The sequence below is a fragment of the Bubalus bubalis genome, chromosome 3, assembly GCF_019923935.1.
Source record: "Bubalus bubalis isolate 160015118507 breed Murrah chromosome 3, NDDB_SH_1, whole genome shotgun sequence".
Taxonomy (NCBI): Eukaryota; Metazoa; Chordata; class Mammalia; order Artiodactyla; family Bovidae; genus Bubalus; species Bubalus bubalis.
Genome location: NC_059159.1, coordinates 143247927 through 143264934, shown reverse-complemented (window position 1 = coordinate 143264934; position 17008 = coordinate 143247927). Strand labels below are relative to the sequence as shown.

Genomic DNA, 17008 nt, shown 5'->3' with positions numbered 1-17008 from the left:
CAGCATCAGGGGCTTTTCAAATTAGTCAGTTCTTCGCATCGGGTGGCCAAAAGTGTTGGAGTTCCACCTTCAGCATCAGTCCTTCCAAAGAATATTCAGGACTGATTCCCTTTAGGGTAAACTGGTTTGACCTCCTTGCAGTCCAAGGGACTCTCAAGAATCTTCTCCAACACCACAGTTCAAAAGCATCAATTCTTCAGCACTCAGCTTTCTTTATAGTCCAACTCTCTCATCCCTACATGACTACTGGAAAAACCATAGCTTTGACCAGATGGACCTTTGTTGGCAGAGTAATGTCTCTGCTTTTTAATATGCTGTCTAAGTTGGTCATTAGCTCTTATGCAAATGCAAATCAAATGCATATCAAAGCCACAGTGAGGTACTGCTCCATACCCACTAGGACATATGTGTGTGCTCAGTCGCTTCAGTTGTGTCCGACTCTTTGTGACCCTATGGGCTGTAGCCTGCCAGTCTCCTCTTTCCATGGGATTGAATACTGGAGTGGGTTGCCATGCCCTCCTCCAAGGGATCTTCCTGACCCAGGGACTAGGACATATACTATAAACCAAGTCAAACAAAATGGAAGACATGTCTTGGTAAGGACATGGAGAAATTGAACACTCAGCTTTCCAGTTGGGAATGTTAAAATGATGCAGCCACTGTGGAAAACAGTTTGATGGTTCCTCAAAATTTTAAAGATAGAATCACCATATAATCTAGCTATTCTGCTTCTGTGTGTGTGCCCAAAGGAACTGAAAGCAAGGACTCAAACAGATACTTGTTCAGTCCTGCTTATAGCAGTGTTATGCCTAATAGCCAAATGCCCATCAACAGATGAATGGATAAACCAAAGATGCTTTGTACATACATACATACAGTAAAATATTATTCAGCCTTACAATGAATGAATGACACATGCTACAACATGGATGAACCTGAGGGCTAAGTAAAATAATCCAGACACACAAAAAAGGACAAATACTACATGACTGTACTCGTGTGAGGTACCTAGAATAGGTAAATTCATAGAGACAGATAGTAGACTCGAGTGGGGAGTGGTGCAGAGTGCCTGTTTGGGATAATGAGCAAGTTATGGAAATGGACAGTAGCGGTGGTTGTACAACACTGCGAATATAATTCATGCCACTGAACTGTACATTTTAAAATGGTTAAAATAGCAAATTTTATGTTATAAGCTCATCTCAAAAAAAAATGCTGGTTTTTTTTTCTGTTTCTAATTTTTTATAATATATACATTAAAGTATAACTTGATGAATTTTCACAAACCAAAAACACCCATGCAAACCAGCAACCAAATCAAGAAAGGAATGTTCCCAATACCCAGAGGCCCCCTCCTGCTCTCTCCTGCTCTGTTTGAATGTGAACATGAAGCAAGTCCTGATGACCAGTGGGATTGCCAAAAACTCAGTCACCAGTGCCCAGAAGGTTCTCCTCGGTCCCAGGAGAACAAGGTATGTGGGGCGGGCAGGCCACACAGCCAGCCTATCAGGCCATCCTCTAGGGCTCAGACAGAAGACCTCCCAGAGCCTGGGTGTGGCCGAGAGCAGAAGAGGACTTGCTTGTCACATGCAGGGTGCCATCTCCTCAGGGCCCACCCCAGCATAGCGATCTGTCCTGTGTGTTTATAAAATGCACATCTCACCTCCAAATCCATTTGGGGTGGGAGAATTCCATAGGTGAGAGCTAAAGAGTGTCCTCATACCTGTAGAACTGGGTATCAACCAACTTTCCTCTCTGGCCAGGAATAAATTATACTAGTCGCTTGTCAGCCACTGCCTCAGCCAGGCGATCAAGGTCAACATCAGCAGTACTAAAGTCACGTTGATAGGAAGTGATGAAAATGGCACTTGACCTCTATGGCCTTCCTACCCCACACCTATAACCCCAGTCTAGTTATGAAAAAACAATTGACAAACTCCAGTTGAAGGACATTTGACAAAAATACCTGACCAATACACCTTAAGACTGTCGAGGTCATCAAAAACAGGGAAGTCTGAGAAACTGTCCCAGCCAACAAGAGCCTAAGGAGGGTCGATGGTTAAATGTAATGTGGTGTCTTAGATGGAAGCTGGACCAGAAGAAGGACATTAGGGGAAAACTGAGGTCAGAATAAAGTCTGACCTAAAAGTCGGGTTAATAAAATGAATAGATACTGGCTCATTAATTCTGACAGATGTACTAAACTAATGTAAGGAAAACTGAGTGTGGGGGTATGGGATTGCTCTGTATCATCTTTTTGGTCATACTATAAATCTAAGACTGTTTTAAAATTGAAAGTTATTTTAAAAGTTAAGGGGACTTCCCTGGTGGTCCACTGGGTAAGACTCCGAGTTTCCAATGTAGGGGGCCCAGGTTCAATCCCTGGTGAGGGAACTGTATCCCATATGCTGCAACTAAGACCCATCACAGCCAAATAAAAAATACATATATATAAATGTGTTTATGTGTATATATATATATATATAAATTTTAAAAAACATATATATGAGAAGTGGCTTCCCAGGTGGCGCTAGTGGTAAAGAACCCGCCTGCTAATGCAGGAGAACTAAAAGACACGGGTTTGATCCCTGGGTCGGGAGGATCTCCTGGAGGAGGAAATGCCTGGAGAATCCCATGGACAGACTACAGTCCATAGGGTTGCAAAGAGTTGGACATGACTGAAGCAACTTAGTACGCATATATAAAAGAAAACCTGTTTTCAAAAACAAAAAAGTCAAAGGCAGGCACTTCTGAATCATGCAAGCGTTGGTGGTATTTTTGTTGCCTGACCTCTGACCTCCTGCCCAGGCCCTGGAACCTGGGGGAGGGGCCTCAGTCCAAGGAGCCTGCTCAGGCCTGGCCGCCCTTCCTCCCTGAGCCTGTGCTCTCCTTCTCCTCCCACATCCTGTCCCCCTGGGGGTGGAAAGCAGGCCAGGGAGATCAGAGAGTCCCAGCCCATAGGGTGTGAGAGAATCCAGTCTAGAGACAGCTCCTCAGAGACACCCAGTTCTCTGCTTCCGTATTCCAACCATATTTCCCTCCATTCCAGGAACAGTCCACATTCACACGGACCACCCTCTCAGGTCTCACCCACAGAACGGCCGCTGTGACTCAGGAGCTGGTCATGTTACCAAGCTCAGGCTTGTCACCGATGCCAGAGGCCAATTCCCACAAAATAGCTCAACCCGTCAACACTGCTGATCTACACCTGAGCCTGGGGGAGCTCGGAAAACCCCCGCACATCTTCATACACTTCCCTAAGTCAGCTCAGCTGCAAAAAAAAAAAATCATTAAAGGATGAAACCCGGTGTTTGTTTTCCTGTACTGGTTCCTAAGCAGGTGGGCGCTGGCCTCCCGGCACCTCAGAAGCGGTCGTAGCTCAGAGTGCCTCCTGGGCTCTGCCCTTAGAGATGTTCTGAAACTGCCTTTACTAACATACCGGCCTTCCTACTTGAAGGCTTCCTGTAGTGCCACATGGTCCGTTGAAGCCAGCCCAGCAAGCACTGCTACGAGCAGGACAGATGCAAGGAGCCCCCCCAGCACTGGCTCCTCCCGGGGTCCTCTTGAGCACCCTGGGAAGAGCTCCGGGCCAGGTCTGCCTGACTGGGAGCAGGTGGTGGCCACTTAGGAAAGCCTAGGCTTGGTGGGACAGCCTTTCTTTCCCAGGGGCTTGGGCTTCACCACCCCCAGAACCGCAGCCCTGGCCTGGCTTTGGTGAGAAAGAGAGTAGGGAGCAGAGCCAGCCCCCGGCCGGGTCCTGGTCTTGCTGTCATCTGTGAGCTCTAGGCTCTGAGCCCTGTGCTTTCTGCACCGTGTTCCTTAGCCAAGTGGCCCCATGTGCCGTCAGCTCACCTTCCCCCTCTCGTGGCCCCACACCCCAGCCTCTGCTGCAGGATGCTCCCCACCGACTGCTTCCTCAGGCTCACGCACAGGCCCCAGGGCTCAGCTCTGAGTTCCCACTGAATCCCTTGGTCAGAACCCCTGCCCTTCCCGCCCCTTGTTCTTTGGCTTCTCTGCCCCCTGCTCCTGGTTTACTGTCTCCACTCTCTCCTCCTTCAGAGCCTCTGTGATGAGGATGAGGCACAAGGAGCCCGGCTGGGGCCCAGGTTCCTCCGGCCCCTGAGGCCCATCCTCTCCTGCCCCCATGACCTGCTCTGAGTTCACGTTTCCCTCTCGGTCTCCTTCCATCTTCTGTTGCTGGACCACAGCACTCTCAGCCAAAAGGCAGCCCTGATCTGAAATACAGAGTTCAGTTCTGTCGTTGCGGAGCTCACAATGAGTTGAAGCCCCATACAGACGCCATTGGCCAAGCGTCCCTCCCTCAGCGGCAGGGGGCAGGGTGACCAGAGACCTGGAGTGGAACGTGAGAGTTGAGGTGGCTTGCACAGAGCGTCAGTGATGGCTTCTAAATAAAAGCCAAGAGAGGATGATCTGGACACCAAGAGCCACATCGAATCCGCCCAGGCCGGCAGCCCGCCCCCGCCCCCGCCCCTGCAGAGACCCTCTCAGCTTGGCCAGTAGGTGGCCAAGGAGCACCAGCGTTGTCTAGGAGGCCCAGGGTGTCCCCCACTCTCACTCACTCAATGCCCCTGCTGCCGAGTGATCTGCCTTGAATCACGGGCACAGGTGGCGTGGGACTGAAGGCTGCCCTGGGCCCTGGAGAGTCCCGGGTGGACCAGGGCAGCTGGTCGTCCTACCAGAAGGGCCCAGCGTGCACACGGGGAAGGAGCCTGGCCTTGGGCTGCTCAAGTGACTTAAACATTTGACTCACACAGCAAACGCATACGTGGTGCTCACTTAGGCAGCGCACAGCCTAAAGTCTGAAGGAGACAGAGATGGTTAGCATGGCCCCTGTGCAAGGATGACACGTCGATTTGTGAAGCGTTCTATGTTTAAAAGAAACAAAAAGCATAGATTACTCTCAGAAACAGAGGTTCTTATATACTTGTGTCTGAAAAAGCACAGTAAATTCTTCACACAGATAGATTGTGAGATTCTCCCCCTTTTTGTTGAACCGAACTCTTAGGAAAATGGCACTTAAGGGCACCAACAACTAAGGCTGTATTCAGCAGAAATGGCTGTTCCTGTGTTTCCTGCTTCCCTTAAGAGTCAAGCGTTAAAACCTTCGTTGTTGTTGCTTAGTTGCTAAGTCGTGTCCTACTCTTTGCAACCCCATGGTCGCATACAGCATGCCAGGCTTCTGTCCACTCTCTCGGAGTTTGCTCAAATTCATGTCCGTTAGTCGGTGATGCTGTCTAACCATCTTATCCCCTGCCACCCCTTCTCCTTTTGCCTTCAGTATTTCCCTGCATCAAGGTCTTTTCCAATGAGTCTGCTGTTTGCACCAAAATATTGGACTTTAGCATCAGTCATTCCAATGAATATTTTGGGTTGATATCCTTTAATATTGACTGGTTTAGTCCCCTTGCAGTCTAACAGTCTTCTCCAGCACCACAATTCAGAAGCATCAATTCTTCAGTGCTCAGCCTTCTTTATGGTCCAACTCATACATCCATACATGTCTACTGGAAAAACCATAGCTTTGATTATACAGACTTTCTATCGGCAAAGTGATGTCTCTGCTTTTGAATATGCTAAGTTTGTCATAACTTTCCTTCCAAGGAACAAGCATCTTTGAATTTCATGGTTGTGGTCACCGTCTGCAGTTATTTTGGAGCCCAAGAAAATAAAATCTGTTACTGCTTCCACTTTTACCCCTATTATTTGCCATGACGTGATGGGATTGGATGCCATGATCTTAGCTTTTTAACTGCAGAGCTTCAACAAGGCTGTGATCCATGAAGGGGGTCAAAATCTTAGGTGCCTATTAACAGACAAGTGGGCCAGCGAGCCCAAGAATGCCGTTTGTAAAGCTGTCTGTGTGAGAACAGGTGGCACTCTCTTTTCAGCATTTTCCAGTTCTCATATTAGAGTGAGCCTTTTGTAGAAAGTCAAGCATAGTACGCTCATTTGCCTCTGTTTCTCACAGCAAATAACCCCCAAAGCTGTGACAGGTGTTCCAAGAAATAAAGCATTTGTCTGTAGCTGTTGTGTGTCTGAGCTTTAGGAAATGATGCTGCTCACGAGTTGGCCAAGGTTTGAGAATGGTCTTGCTTTGCTCATCACCTTGAAAACAAACAAGAGACCTTTGGAGCTGATAGGAATGCAGCTGCCTCTGGGAGACAGGATGGTGATGGTTGGTCCACTGGATGAAGAGACGAGTCTGTCTGCAAAGTGTTTTAATTTGTCTTCTTTTCTGTCCTCATTCCAGATGGCTCAGACAGATGCGATAATGAACGAGATTATTGGCTTCCTGGACTATACTTTGTACAGATGGGATCATCTTTGCGTGGAAGCCCATAGGTCGAGAAAACTGGCCAGAGAGCTCCTCACAGAGCTGCGAGAGCAAGCCTCGCCTAGGCAAGTTAACCAATGACTCCACACGATGAAATGATGGGGCCACTTCTTAACAGCCACAAGTTTGTAGAATGTGTTCCCTCTTCGCATTGTAAAATGAGCTGTAAACATCTGGCAAGATCTGGTAGTACATGTTTTACAAAAAATGTCAGGTGAGATTTACTCACTAATGACAGGATTGTGGCTTCAGCAGCCCCTGTGCCTGCTCAGCCCAAATGTCGATTAGAGAACCGCTAAAGAAAAGCCTGGATGGGACAGCGATTTCCATTTCCTTTTTTCCCCATATCAAACCAAGACACACGACTATTATTTGGATGTTTCAAACTCTTTGGAACAAGAAGTTGGTCATGCACTATTGATCATTTTAGAAAATACCGTAGCCTTTTTCCACTTTTTTAAGAAGTCCGGTAATTGTTACCAGTGTCTCATCCTATCCACCAGGATGCTCTCTTGCTTTCCTAAGACGTGCTTCATCAGGGTAGTGTGGGTCCCTCGGGTTTCCCTCCCATGGCCGCTGAGCAGAGCCCACCAAGCCCAGCGGCAAGTGGTGGTGACGGGAGCAAGACGTCTTAGCGGTGAAGTGACGCGCGCTCTGGGGCCTTGTGCTTGACATCGCTAAGCGCCGGCGGTTCCTGAGAGAGCTCGTGCTACCTCAAAGGCGGCTGACAGGGTAGGGTCAGGGTGTGTTCTGGAAGCATTGGAAGAGATTATATGTCAGCGTCTTGTTAACTAAAATGGGGGTTGGAAATTTCTAATAAAGAATTGGAACCTCAACAATATTTATTTCACATCAGTTAAAGGTTTATGCTTTGGCTTTTTTGTGTATTATCTGTTTGTCGAGTGAGTCAGGACTTTTATGTCCACTTGGATTTATGTATTAGTCATCTCTGAATCTGCCTTATTCTTGGCTTCTCTTTGAGGATGAGTAAAGTTTTGTTGTATTAGACATTAAGCTTTTAGAGGAATTACTTGTTTTGGTATACGGATCCACCTGAAGGTCTGGAAAATTCCAAGACCTTTTGACCTGAGCCTTCCATCTGAGAAATGCTACAGTATGAAAGGCATGCTGTTAAAATGCTCTTATCACAAGTGCGATCATCACGCGCTTCCCTCAGAGTGAGGACGCCTCTCCTCTGTGGATTCTTGCCGGGGAAGCTGTGACCAACTTCAGTGGACATGGAAGAAAGGCTCAGCTCAGTGGTACTGAGTCCCCCCCTACACCGAGTGGCCACCGGGAACCAGCCCTCCTGGGGGGGGCGGGTATGCTTCCACGTGGACATCCATTCACACTGTATTTCACAGCAAATAATAAAAACAGGACAGTTATCTATCTCAGATTGTTTAATCTGCATTTCTGGAAATTGCCTTCCTGACCTTACCTCAGTCTGTCTGTAGTATTTCCTAAGTCCTTTACAAAGCCTCTAAGTTCTCCTAAGCTTTGGACTTAGATCAAAGAGGACAGAGCCCAAAACTGTAGGGAAAAAAATGTATTAAATGGCCACCCTTAATACAGAGGTGATGTTACTCATCAGGACTTCATGGTGTTTGGAGAGTTTGCCAGCTTTCTAAAACCTATAATTTGCTTTATCATTTGTCAGTGTAAATAAAAGTCACGTGGCACCTAACTTTGTATTAAGTATTACAATTTTTCTTAGAAAAAAAATTTTCTCTACTCCCCAATTATGGAAGCCTCAGGTTTCTCAAAACCTAGATAGGTCTGCCCCTAGAAAAGACCAATTATAATTTATCTCTAGGCCTAGGAAACTTGCCACTGGATATCTCAAAACTGCTGAGGAGAGTGGGTATAGGGTAGGCAAGTCAGCAGCAGCTGCTAAAACAAAATGAGATGCATCGTAATACAGACCCTTTTTTCCCTGTAAGCCATACTTAAATATTCCCACTGAGTGTAAGCTGAATTGATGGACACATTGTGCCCCCCCTCAATTTCCGAAGCGTGAACACATCTGACGGCGCACACCCCACCCTCCTGCTCACTCTGGTGTTTCAGACTCACAGCCCTCTCGCTCCAGCCTCCCTGGCTCCCTGGGCGTTGGGAAGGAGGGACCCCACCTGCGGCTCCACTCATCCTCAGAGCACAGCCCCATGGCTCTCTCAGGATCTGGCCGCCCTCAGTTTTACCTCAAACAGCTTGCATTGGGCTCTCTGGACAATCACTCTGCTTCCTGATGTGGGGTACTGGGGGGCTCCTGTCATATACAGGAGGCACCTGAGACTGCAGGGGGCATGTGGGGACGAGCCGCTGCCCGGGTGGCCCTGGATGCCAGTTCCATCTTCTATACCTGGTCCTGTTCTCACTGCTGGGACAGGGGCACCAGACAGGATGAGAGGGGACAGCAGAAAGCCACATCCGTCGAAGCGGAGGAGCGAGGAACCGGGAATGGAAGAGGATCCGGATCTGGGCAGTGGGCAGAAATTAAAGGCAAATTGATACTGAGCCTGTCCCTGTTACCCAGAGGGGCCTCGTGTTTGCACAGTAAGAGCAAACCTGAGGAATGTTCTGCCTTATTCAACAAGGAATCCAAACTGTGCTCTCCAGGGAGGAAGACAATGAACTTGACTGCCCGCTGTCCTTGCCTTTCTTGTCCTCTGCCGGCCCATCACCACCCCACCCACAGCCAGTGGTGCTGGTGATGATTTCCTTCCTCTGCCTGACACTGGGTTTGACATGGATTTTGTATATTTTGTCAAACAATCCTGTTATTAATCATCACCAAACCATCTCATTCCTAAAGAACCAAATTTAAGGCAAAATAAATACGTGTGTCTTAAAGCCTTCTTCTAAGATCCAGGTCCACAGTTTGTTTATAGCATGGGTCCAAATCGTATCCCTCATACACAGACTGATGCTAAGAAAGGAAGGTTGTAACGTAGGACTTCCTTTTCCCCCAGTCCTTGGTACACTTGGGCTAGCCAACCATACTTGGTGTTTGGGGTAGGAAACTTGCATGCTTGGGTACTGAGTCTCATACTTCTTAGATCTTCTATAGAAGTACAAAGTCTCTTAAATCAGTGTTGAAAATCTCAACCTCTGGTTTTTCTCACAATGTGATGAATCCATGTGCATCAAGTTAGGATTCTTGTTGCAAGGAACAGACACAACGTTGAAAGCAAAAGGGAAGTGATCCAGAGAGTACTTAAAAGCCCACAGAAGACCTCCCTGGTGGTCTGGTGGTTGAGAGTCCACTGGCCAATGCAGGGGACACGAGTTCGATCCCTGGTCTGGGAGGATTCCACATGCTTCAGGACAACAGAGCCCACAAGCTACAGCTACTGAGCTCGCGGCCCACAGCTGCTGAAGCCCAAATGCCCTAGAGCCTGTGCTTGGCAACAAGAGAAGCCACCGCAGTGAGAAGCCCACGCAGCAAAACTTGAGAGTAGACCCTGCTACCCATACCTAGAGAAACACACATACAGCAACCATGACCCAGCCAAAAATAAAAAAAAAAGCCCACAGAACTGTCAAGCAGAGAGGGCTTAGCTCTAGGCAGCCAGCAGCAGTGCCCAAAACCCAGGTTCAGAGTGGCCAGGTGAGGAAATTCCTGCTGTTGCCAGTGAGTTCTGCAATTCAGGACCCTTGTATTAACAGCTTGTCCTGCAAGCTCTGCTGCCTTCGGTAGGGAGACAGGCCCCTGCACTGCACTCTTTGAAGGGCTGGCCAGAGTCCCAGCTGCTGGCCTGCCTAGAGAAGCCCAGGCCCCCACATGCTCTTAGGCTGTAAGAGGAGCTGGGGGAGCTGTCCAGCTGGTTTCACTTCTGTGACATTGGCTGCCACCGACCGCATCCCCCTTAGATAGGAGGGGGTCAGAACCTGGGCAGCTAAAGAGAAGGACAGATGTCCACACACCCTGTCTACTCTTCTAGAGCATCGCGGAAGGATGAGTGCCATGAAACAGCCTAACACTAGAGAAGATGGAGGAGGGCCCTTGGCAGAAAGCCGGTTTGTAGGCATCTGAGGCGGGGGTTATCAGTGCGGCGCCATTAACCCTGGGGCCCCAGCAAGGCTCTGCAGTGCGGGCTTCGTCCCACCCTCTCTGAACTAGGTGCCAGCCCAGAGGCGACAACTGAAACTTGGTCCACACGTTGCCAAATTGAGACCCACTGCTCTATCTGGGAGTTCTTTCCTTCCGGAAAGACATCCTGGATAGAAACACAATAACTGCCTTAGAGATATAAATTAGACTTAATAGAATCCTAATAGGAGAACTAGGTGTCCTGACTCCAAAATTCTTATGGAAAAATAAAATTTTTAAGAAAAGCCAAGAAATGGGCCTTCCCTGGTGGTCCAGTGGTTAAGAATCCACCTTCCAATGCAGGGGCTGTGGGTTCAATCCCTGGCTGGGGAGCCAGGATCCCACATGCCTCTTGGCCAAAAAAAACCCAAAAAGTACAGTCAAGAGAATCCTGAAAGTGAAGTGTTATATGCAGTATAATGACAAGCATGCATGCTGGCATATGTTCTTAAAGCCCAAGTCACTGCAACAGGTTGGTGGGACCCGAGAGAGGGACCCCGTGGGGACTGTCCCTGTCAGGGTCACAAGTGCCCTCCCCAGGGCTCCAGCCAGCCCTTCTCAGGCCTCCTACACCAGTCTGGGTAGCACCTGACCCACTGAGTCTCTCTCCTCCCTGACAGCTTCCCTTGGCCAGTGGAACATTCCAGGGCCTTCCTCTGTCTGAGGGGGCTGGGCCCTGCCCATCCCCTGACCTCTCCTCTGCAGGCACCCTGGACTCCATCCTTAGGCCTCCACCCCGTGGCCCCTCACTCTGCTGGCCTTTCACAAGCCACCTCTGTGCAGAGGGGCTACACCCTCCCTGGACCACAGACCTGAATATCCACGGCCCAACAGCTATTTCCACTGGGTGGTCAGCGACAATGTCAGACTAAAATGGGCTGATTCCACCAGCCCACCCTGCACCAAAACCATAGTCTCCTCAAGTCAGTCGATGGTGGCTCCAACTTTCCAGGGACTCAGGCCCAATTCTGTAAGCATCCTGCCCTCCCCTCCCCTCACCCCCGTGTCTGCGTCACAAGGACGTCCCTATATCTGACCGCTCCTTGCTCCTTGTCCTCTGAGACACCAACATCGCCTACTCTCCCTGCTCCCACCCTCACCCACCTGCAGAGTTTCAGTGATCCTTTCCAACTGCCTTCACGTCACACCCCTGTTCAGAACATGGTAAAACCCAACATTCTTAAAACAGCATTCAGGGCCCTACACAGGATGGACCCCAGGTAATCTACTCGTATACTTGACCGTCTCCAAAGTGCCTGGAATAGTGGCAGGCATACCATGGATACCTGACAAATATTTGTTGAATTAGTCTAAGGATTTATGATCCGCTGGATCAAAGAAAAAGCACGAGAATTCCAAAAACACATCTACTTCTGTTTCATTGACTGTACTAAAGCCTTTGACTGTGTGGATCACAACAAAGTGTGGAAAATTCTTAGAGAGATGGGAGTACTAGACCACCTTACCTGTCTCCTGAGAAACCTGTATGCAGGACAAGAAGCAAGAGTTAGAACCAGACATGAAACAATGGACTGCTTCAAAACTGGGAAAGGAGTACGTCAAGGCTGTATATTGTCACCCTGCTTATTTAACTTCAGTGCAGAGTACATCATGTGAAATGCTGGGCTGGATGACTCACAAGTTAGAATCAAGATTGCCAGGAGAAATATCAACAACCTCAGATATGCAGACGATAGCATCCAAATGGCAGAAAGCAAAGAGGAACTAAAGAGCCTCTTGATGAGAGTCAAAGAGGAGAGTGAAAAAGCTGGCTTAAAACTCCGCATTCAAAAAACTAAAATCATGGCATCCCGTCCCATCACTTTATGGCAAACAGAAGGGGAAGCAATGGAAACAGTGGCAGATTTTCTCTCTTTGGGCTCTAAAATCACTGCAGACGGTGACTGCAGCCATGAACTTAAAAGATGCTTGCTTCTTGGAAGGAAAGTTATTCCACTCATATGAGGTACCTAGAATAGTCAAATTTGGAGAGAAAGAAAACAGAATAGTGGGTGCCATGGGCTGTGGGGACAGAATGGAAGGTTATTGTTTCATGGGTGAGTCTCACTTTGGGGTGATAAAAAAGTTCTGGAGGTGGATGGATGGTGATGGGCACACAATGACATGAACGTCCCTAATGCTACTGAAATGTACATTTGAAGATGGCTAAAATGATAAATTTCACATATATGTTACTGCAGTAAAACATTAAATAAAAAATTTTAAATTATATATCCTTTTATCTAGTAACAAAAAAGCCAGTTCTTCAGAGCTGCCTCTCCCCACTTCAGGTTGCGTGGACCCACCGTGAGCAAGTCCAGAAATTATCCCACAGATGCACGGCTGCCTGTGTATATGCGGAATGCCCAGGGCACTGGAAACAACTCACAGCTTCCTTGGTAGAGGGCTGGTTAAATAAAAACAACCATCAAAGCGTAGCACATGACTTTACAGTTGATGCCAGGCCCTGTTACCAGGGCTTTACGTAAATTAATTCATGTAATTCTCACGACCACCTAACAATATTGTCCATGGCTTATAGATAAGGAAACCAAAGTCCAAAAGATTACACAGGTGCCATTGAGCACGGCTGGGATCTGAATAAACAGACCTAAGGAGACAGCTCAGCCATATGATATTCAGATATTGCAGCCGTGGAAAGATCCGTGTACACTCTGCTCCACACATGCATACGCCGGGGGTCTGCACGTGTGCTGCGGGAGTGCCTGCTCCATCTTGGCCATCACCCTGCTCACAGTGGTGGCCTTGGAGGAGGAGCTGGTCAAGAGGTGGAACGGCGCTCGCTCTTTGTTTACATACTGTTTATATTTGCACATGTGATGTATGCAAAAAGAATTCACAATCATCAATATGTAAAGGAACGTTCGTTCTAAGAGAAGCTCACTGTTACATGATGCTGCAAAGGGAAGCGAGCCTCCATGCCCACTTGTAACTCAGAGGAGACTCCTGCTCTGGTGCCCCTGCTCACCCACCAGCTCGGTGTCATCTTCACAGCTTATTTACAAATAAAGAGTTTTCTAGAAAGAGGTACCCTGACCTAGAGGGAAGGTGGCCTGAGGACCGGGGCCTTGGTCCCCCCAGTTGGGGCAGTTTGTGGGCCGTGACATCAACTTCCTTGATGTCAATCTGTCCATCTGCCCAGCTTCTGTGATCACTAATAACCACTCTCCTGCTCTACAAAATGCCTCCTCAGCCCCCAGCTGTGATGAAGCCACAATTTCTGCAGTTCTCTCTTCCTTGACATAATCACTTATTTATTAAAGCAGCCAAAAATCATCAAACTACAATTCCTTTCCTTTAAGTTATGTCTTTGCTTTATAACTCAACATAAATACACCCTTGTGCCTGTACCATCCCATGGGCGAACACTAAAATTGGCTCCTATCTAAATTGCTGATTTATCCCCATAATTCACATTTTCTTGAGCCTCCCTCCTTAGGCAGAACCAATGTCTAAGTCCCAGGAGACATAAATCTTGCAGTGAGAACATGAAAACCTGAGGTATCACTCCTGCCTTTCCAATCTAACCAAGAGTGTCCTCGCCGGTCTTAAGAAACACATTTCCACTTTCAAGGTTTGTCCTGCCAGACCTCATGTGACAAGGGCGGCCTATTATTGTGGAAAAGAACTTTCTGAACTTGAGACTCCAAGCAGTGTGGTCGGGCAGGCGGTTTCAGCACCTCGCACCCCACCCCACAGGCAAGAACACCTGTGCTGGGCCTGCAGTGGTGGAAGCATCGCCAAAGGCTCGGGCTGGAGGAAGTTACAGGCAGAAGGAGTACAAAGAAGGCTTAAGAAAACAGAAACCACGGTGTGGACCCGATCCCTTCTGCTTCCCAGGCAAAGCCACAGAGGAGCTGTTTGGAAAGTGGCGTGAGGCTCCCCTGCAGGGCGCAGCTTTGCCCTCCAAGGTGGGCATCCCACGAGGGAGCCCTGGCCACCCCATCAGCTGCCCAGAAAAGGCCGGGGCGCTAGGCAGTGCTACTGGAGGCTGAGGACAGTCCCTGGAGCAGTTCGGCCCAATTCAGTCCTTGGGGCCGAGAAAGCAAACCCCTGAACTTATTTTATCTCAAATGACACTTTGAAGGAACCAGATTAGTTTTATGGGAGCGGTCTGGAGAGGAGGAAAACGTGCAGTCAGAGGCCTTTATCTGCATTTTTGCACTCTGACTCGTAGTCCCAAACACGCACACGCAGACAGACAGACAAGCATGGGGTTCCGGTACTAGCCGCCTTTCTCAGGCCCGACCCCCGCAAGCAGGCTTTTTGGCTGATCCTTGCACCAGGGTCAGGTCTGTTCTGCTCTGATGCTCCAATGCCAGGGTGCCTGGATGCCCACCCATCATCCAGGCAGAACACTAGTCCTGGGAACCACTGGGAACATCTGTAGTTTTATGGTAACTTCCTTCCACCCCTAGGCTTAGCTGATAGCCTCCTCCCTCTTTTTCTCACACCCTCCAGTCATTGGACTGGAACAGAAATACCTCATTAGCCGATCAATCTCCCAGACAGCACCAAAGAGTGGGAAAAGATCTATAAAACCTCACCCATGAATAGCCCCAGCCAGCTTTTCCTCCCTTCCACCTTGTAAACTCCCAGGGCCCAGCCAGGGAGGGCGAGGTCATTGCCCCCGGGACAGTGGCCTAGGGGCTTGAGTGCTCTCCTCATTGAGCTTGGCCTCTGGGCACTGCCCTGGGAGGTCCAGGCAGCCCTTTAAACCCCCAGGCGTCTCCTAATCTTGGGCCAAGGAGGCTCCAGGTGGTCAGGCTTGGGCTCAGCACTGTCCTGGCACCTTGTATGGTATCTTTGCCACGGCTGGGCCCTGCACAGAGGGCCCCCCCCACCTTCACCTCTCTCTACACCCCGAGGTGGTCCAGTCCAAGGTGCCCTGGGGAGAGGATGCTGCTGCAAGGTACCAGCTAACACGTGTTACCTGCTGGCAAAGTGCCAGAGGAAGCATTCCTCCCCCCAACCCCCAACTTCTTGGGAATGGGGTGTGGTGAGCTTTCCACCCGAGGGAAGGCGCAGGCTTGGGACACCCAGGGTTCTGTTTGGCAGGAGCTGCTGAGACACCATGCTCCTTGCAGGGCGGGTTGTCCTTGCTGAAGTTCTGGGCAGATTCCTTCTCACACGCCTCATCCTCCCACCCAGCTGGCTACATCTATAGAATGAGGTGGCTGGCCTGGAGCATAAGGCTCTAAGAAAAACCAGCTCTTGGTGAGAAGCCACTCAGCTTCTGCCTTCCAGCTGTCCAGGGGGTTACCGCTGCCGTTGTTGAGGCCGGCTATAGCCGGGGCAATCTGGTGCGAGCAGACCGCCCTGCAGAGTGGCCTCGCCGCCTTGACGGAACTGCCCAGGGCTTTGCCGAGTGCCTGTGGGGTCAGGCCAGTTGCAGAAATCTTTTAGAAGTCTTCTCTCCACTGCAAGTGATGGGTTATGGTTAGGGACAAGGTTTGCTATTTCTGGTCACTGCCCTTGGGGCACCAGGTTCTGCCTAATGTGACATTTCTGTACTTTGTTTGGGATGGAGACTATTATTGCCATGTTTTGATGTGGAATTCCAATCAAAGTAAGTGCTTTGAAACTCTTTAATACTAAAATAGAGCCCAAAAGGGAGACCTGAACCTCTTCTCTTGACTTCTTCCCTGTCTCCTCTTCCACCTCTGGGTTCTGCATGGGTCCCACTGGAGCCCCCAGTCCTGTGTCCAGGCCCAGTGGTGGTGGAAAGGCCAAGTGGGTGGCTAGGGAGGGCAAGGGGCTCTCCAGGCCAGCCAGGGGGTGACAGCCAGGCCTGGGCCAGGGTGCAGTCCCCCATGTGGGGCCCCGAGGATCAGGTCAACATATGGGAAGCTGAGGCAAGGGCTTGGATCTTGTGCTGGGTTGGGGGAGCACCTCCATTTCAGGACAGTCACTTGGCAATGAACCACTTAACTTGCTCAGAGAACAAGGCCACCTCTCCTCACTGGTTTAACCAGCTCTCGAACCAGCTGTCACCTCAGCATGGTTCTGGACCGAGGGCAACGTTAACGGGGCAAGCAGTCCAGTCCAGATTCCACTGCTGAGAAGTCCACAACCGACCTACACCGACTGCAGAAGGGGCTAGGGTTTCCTTGCTTCCCCAGCCAGGGCAGGTGAAGCCTCCTGCTGGGGTCCCCCTCTGGGCGGAGGTGTCACCTGGACTGGTGACCATGCAGGTTCCTAGCGGCTCATTTCCTCATCTCAGCTGCAGGGCAGAGCTCATTCCATCCTGTCTGCTCACCCTGGGAACGTGATTGGAAACGATGCTGGAAACATACCGTTCCTGGGGTAGCAAAGATCAGAAACTGCCGCTAAGTAAGAGCGACTCCCAGGCGGGAGAGTCCTGGGGACTTGCCCATGGGAACATAACTGTAGCAGATTCCAGTTTAGTGCTCACCTGGCCCCACACAGGCCCATCCCGACAGCAAACTTGCTTCCTAAGGCAGGGCTCTCACGTCTTCTCTTGACTGAATGACAAAACTGGGTGTCCCTGAGGATTTATCACCAAAGGGACAATCTAC

General features: G+C 49.5%; 1 protein-coding gene and 1 non-coding gene across 5 annotated transcripts in view; both read left to right on the top strand.

Moving 5' to 3' along the window:
• Positions 1-7751, top strand: part of FANCC (FA complementation group C) — a 314057-nt gene extending 306306 nt beyond the window's left edge. For all 4 annotated transcript variants that reach the window (XM_044940264.2, XM_006068257.4, XM_044940263.2 and 1 more), the window contains one exon: positions 6272-7751. In XM_044940264.2, coding sequence (XP_044796199.2) covers positions 6272-6436 — 165 coding nt within the window. In that variant the 3' untranslated portion in view covers positions 6437-7751. The remainder of the gene's footprint in view (positions 1-6271) is intronic.
• On the top strand, positions 4790-4896 carry LOC112584075. The gene has a single exon (XR_003108430.1). It is a non-coding gene; the product is annotated as a U6 spliceosomal RNA (small nuclear RNA).
• Positions 7752-17008: the final 9257 nt, after the last annotated feature.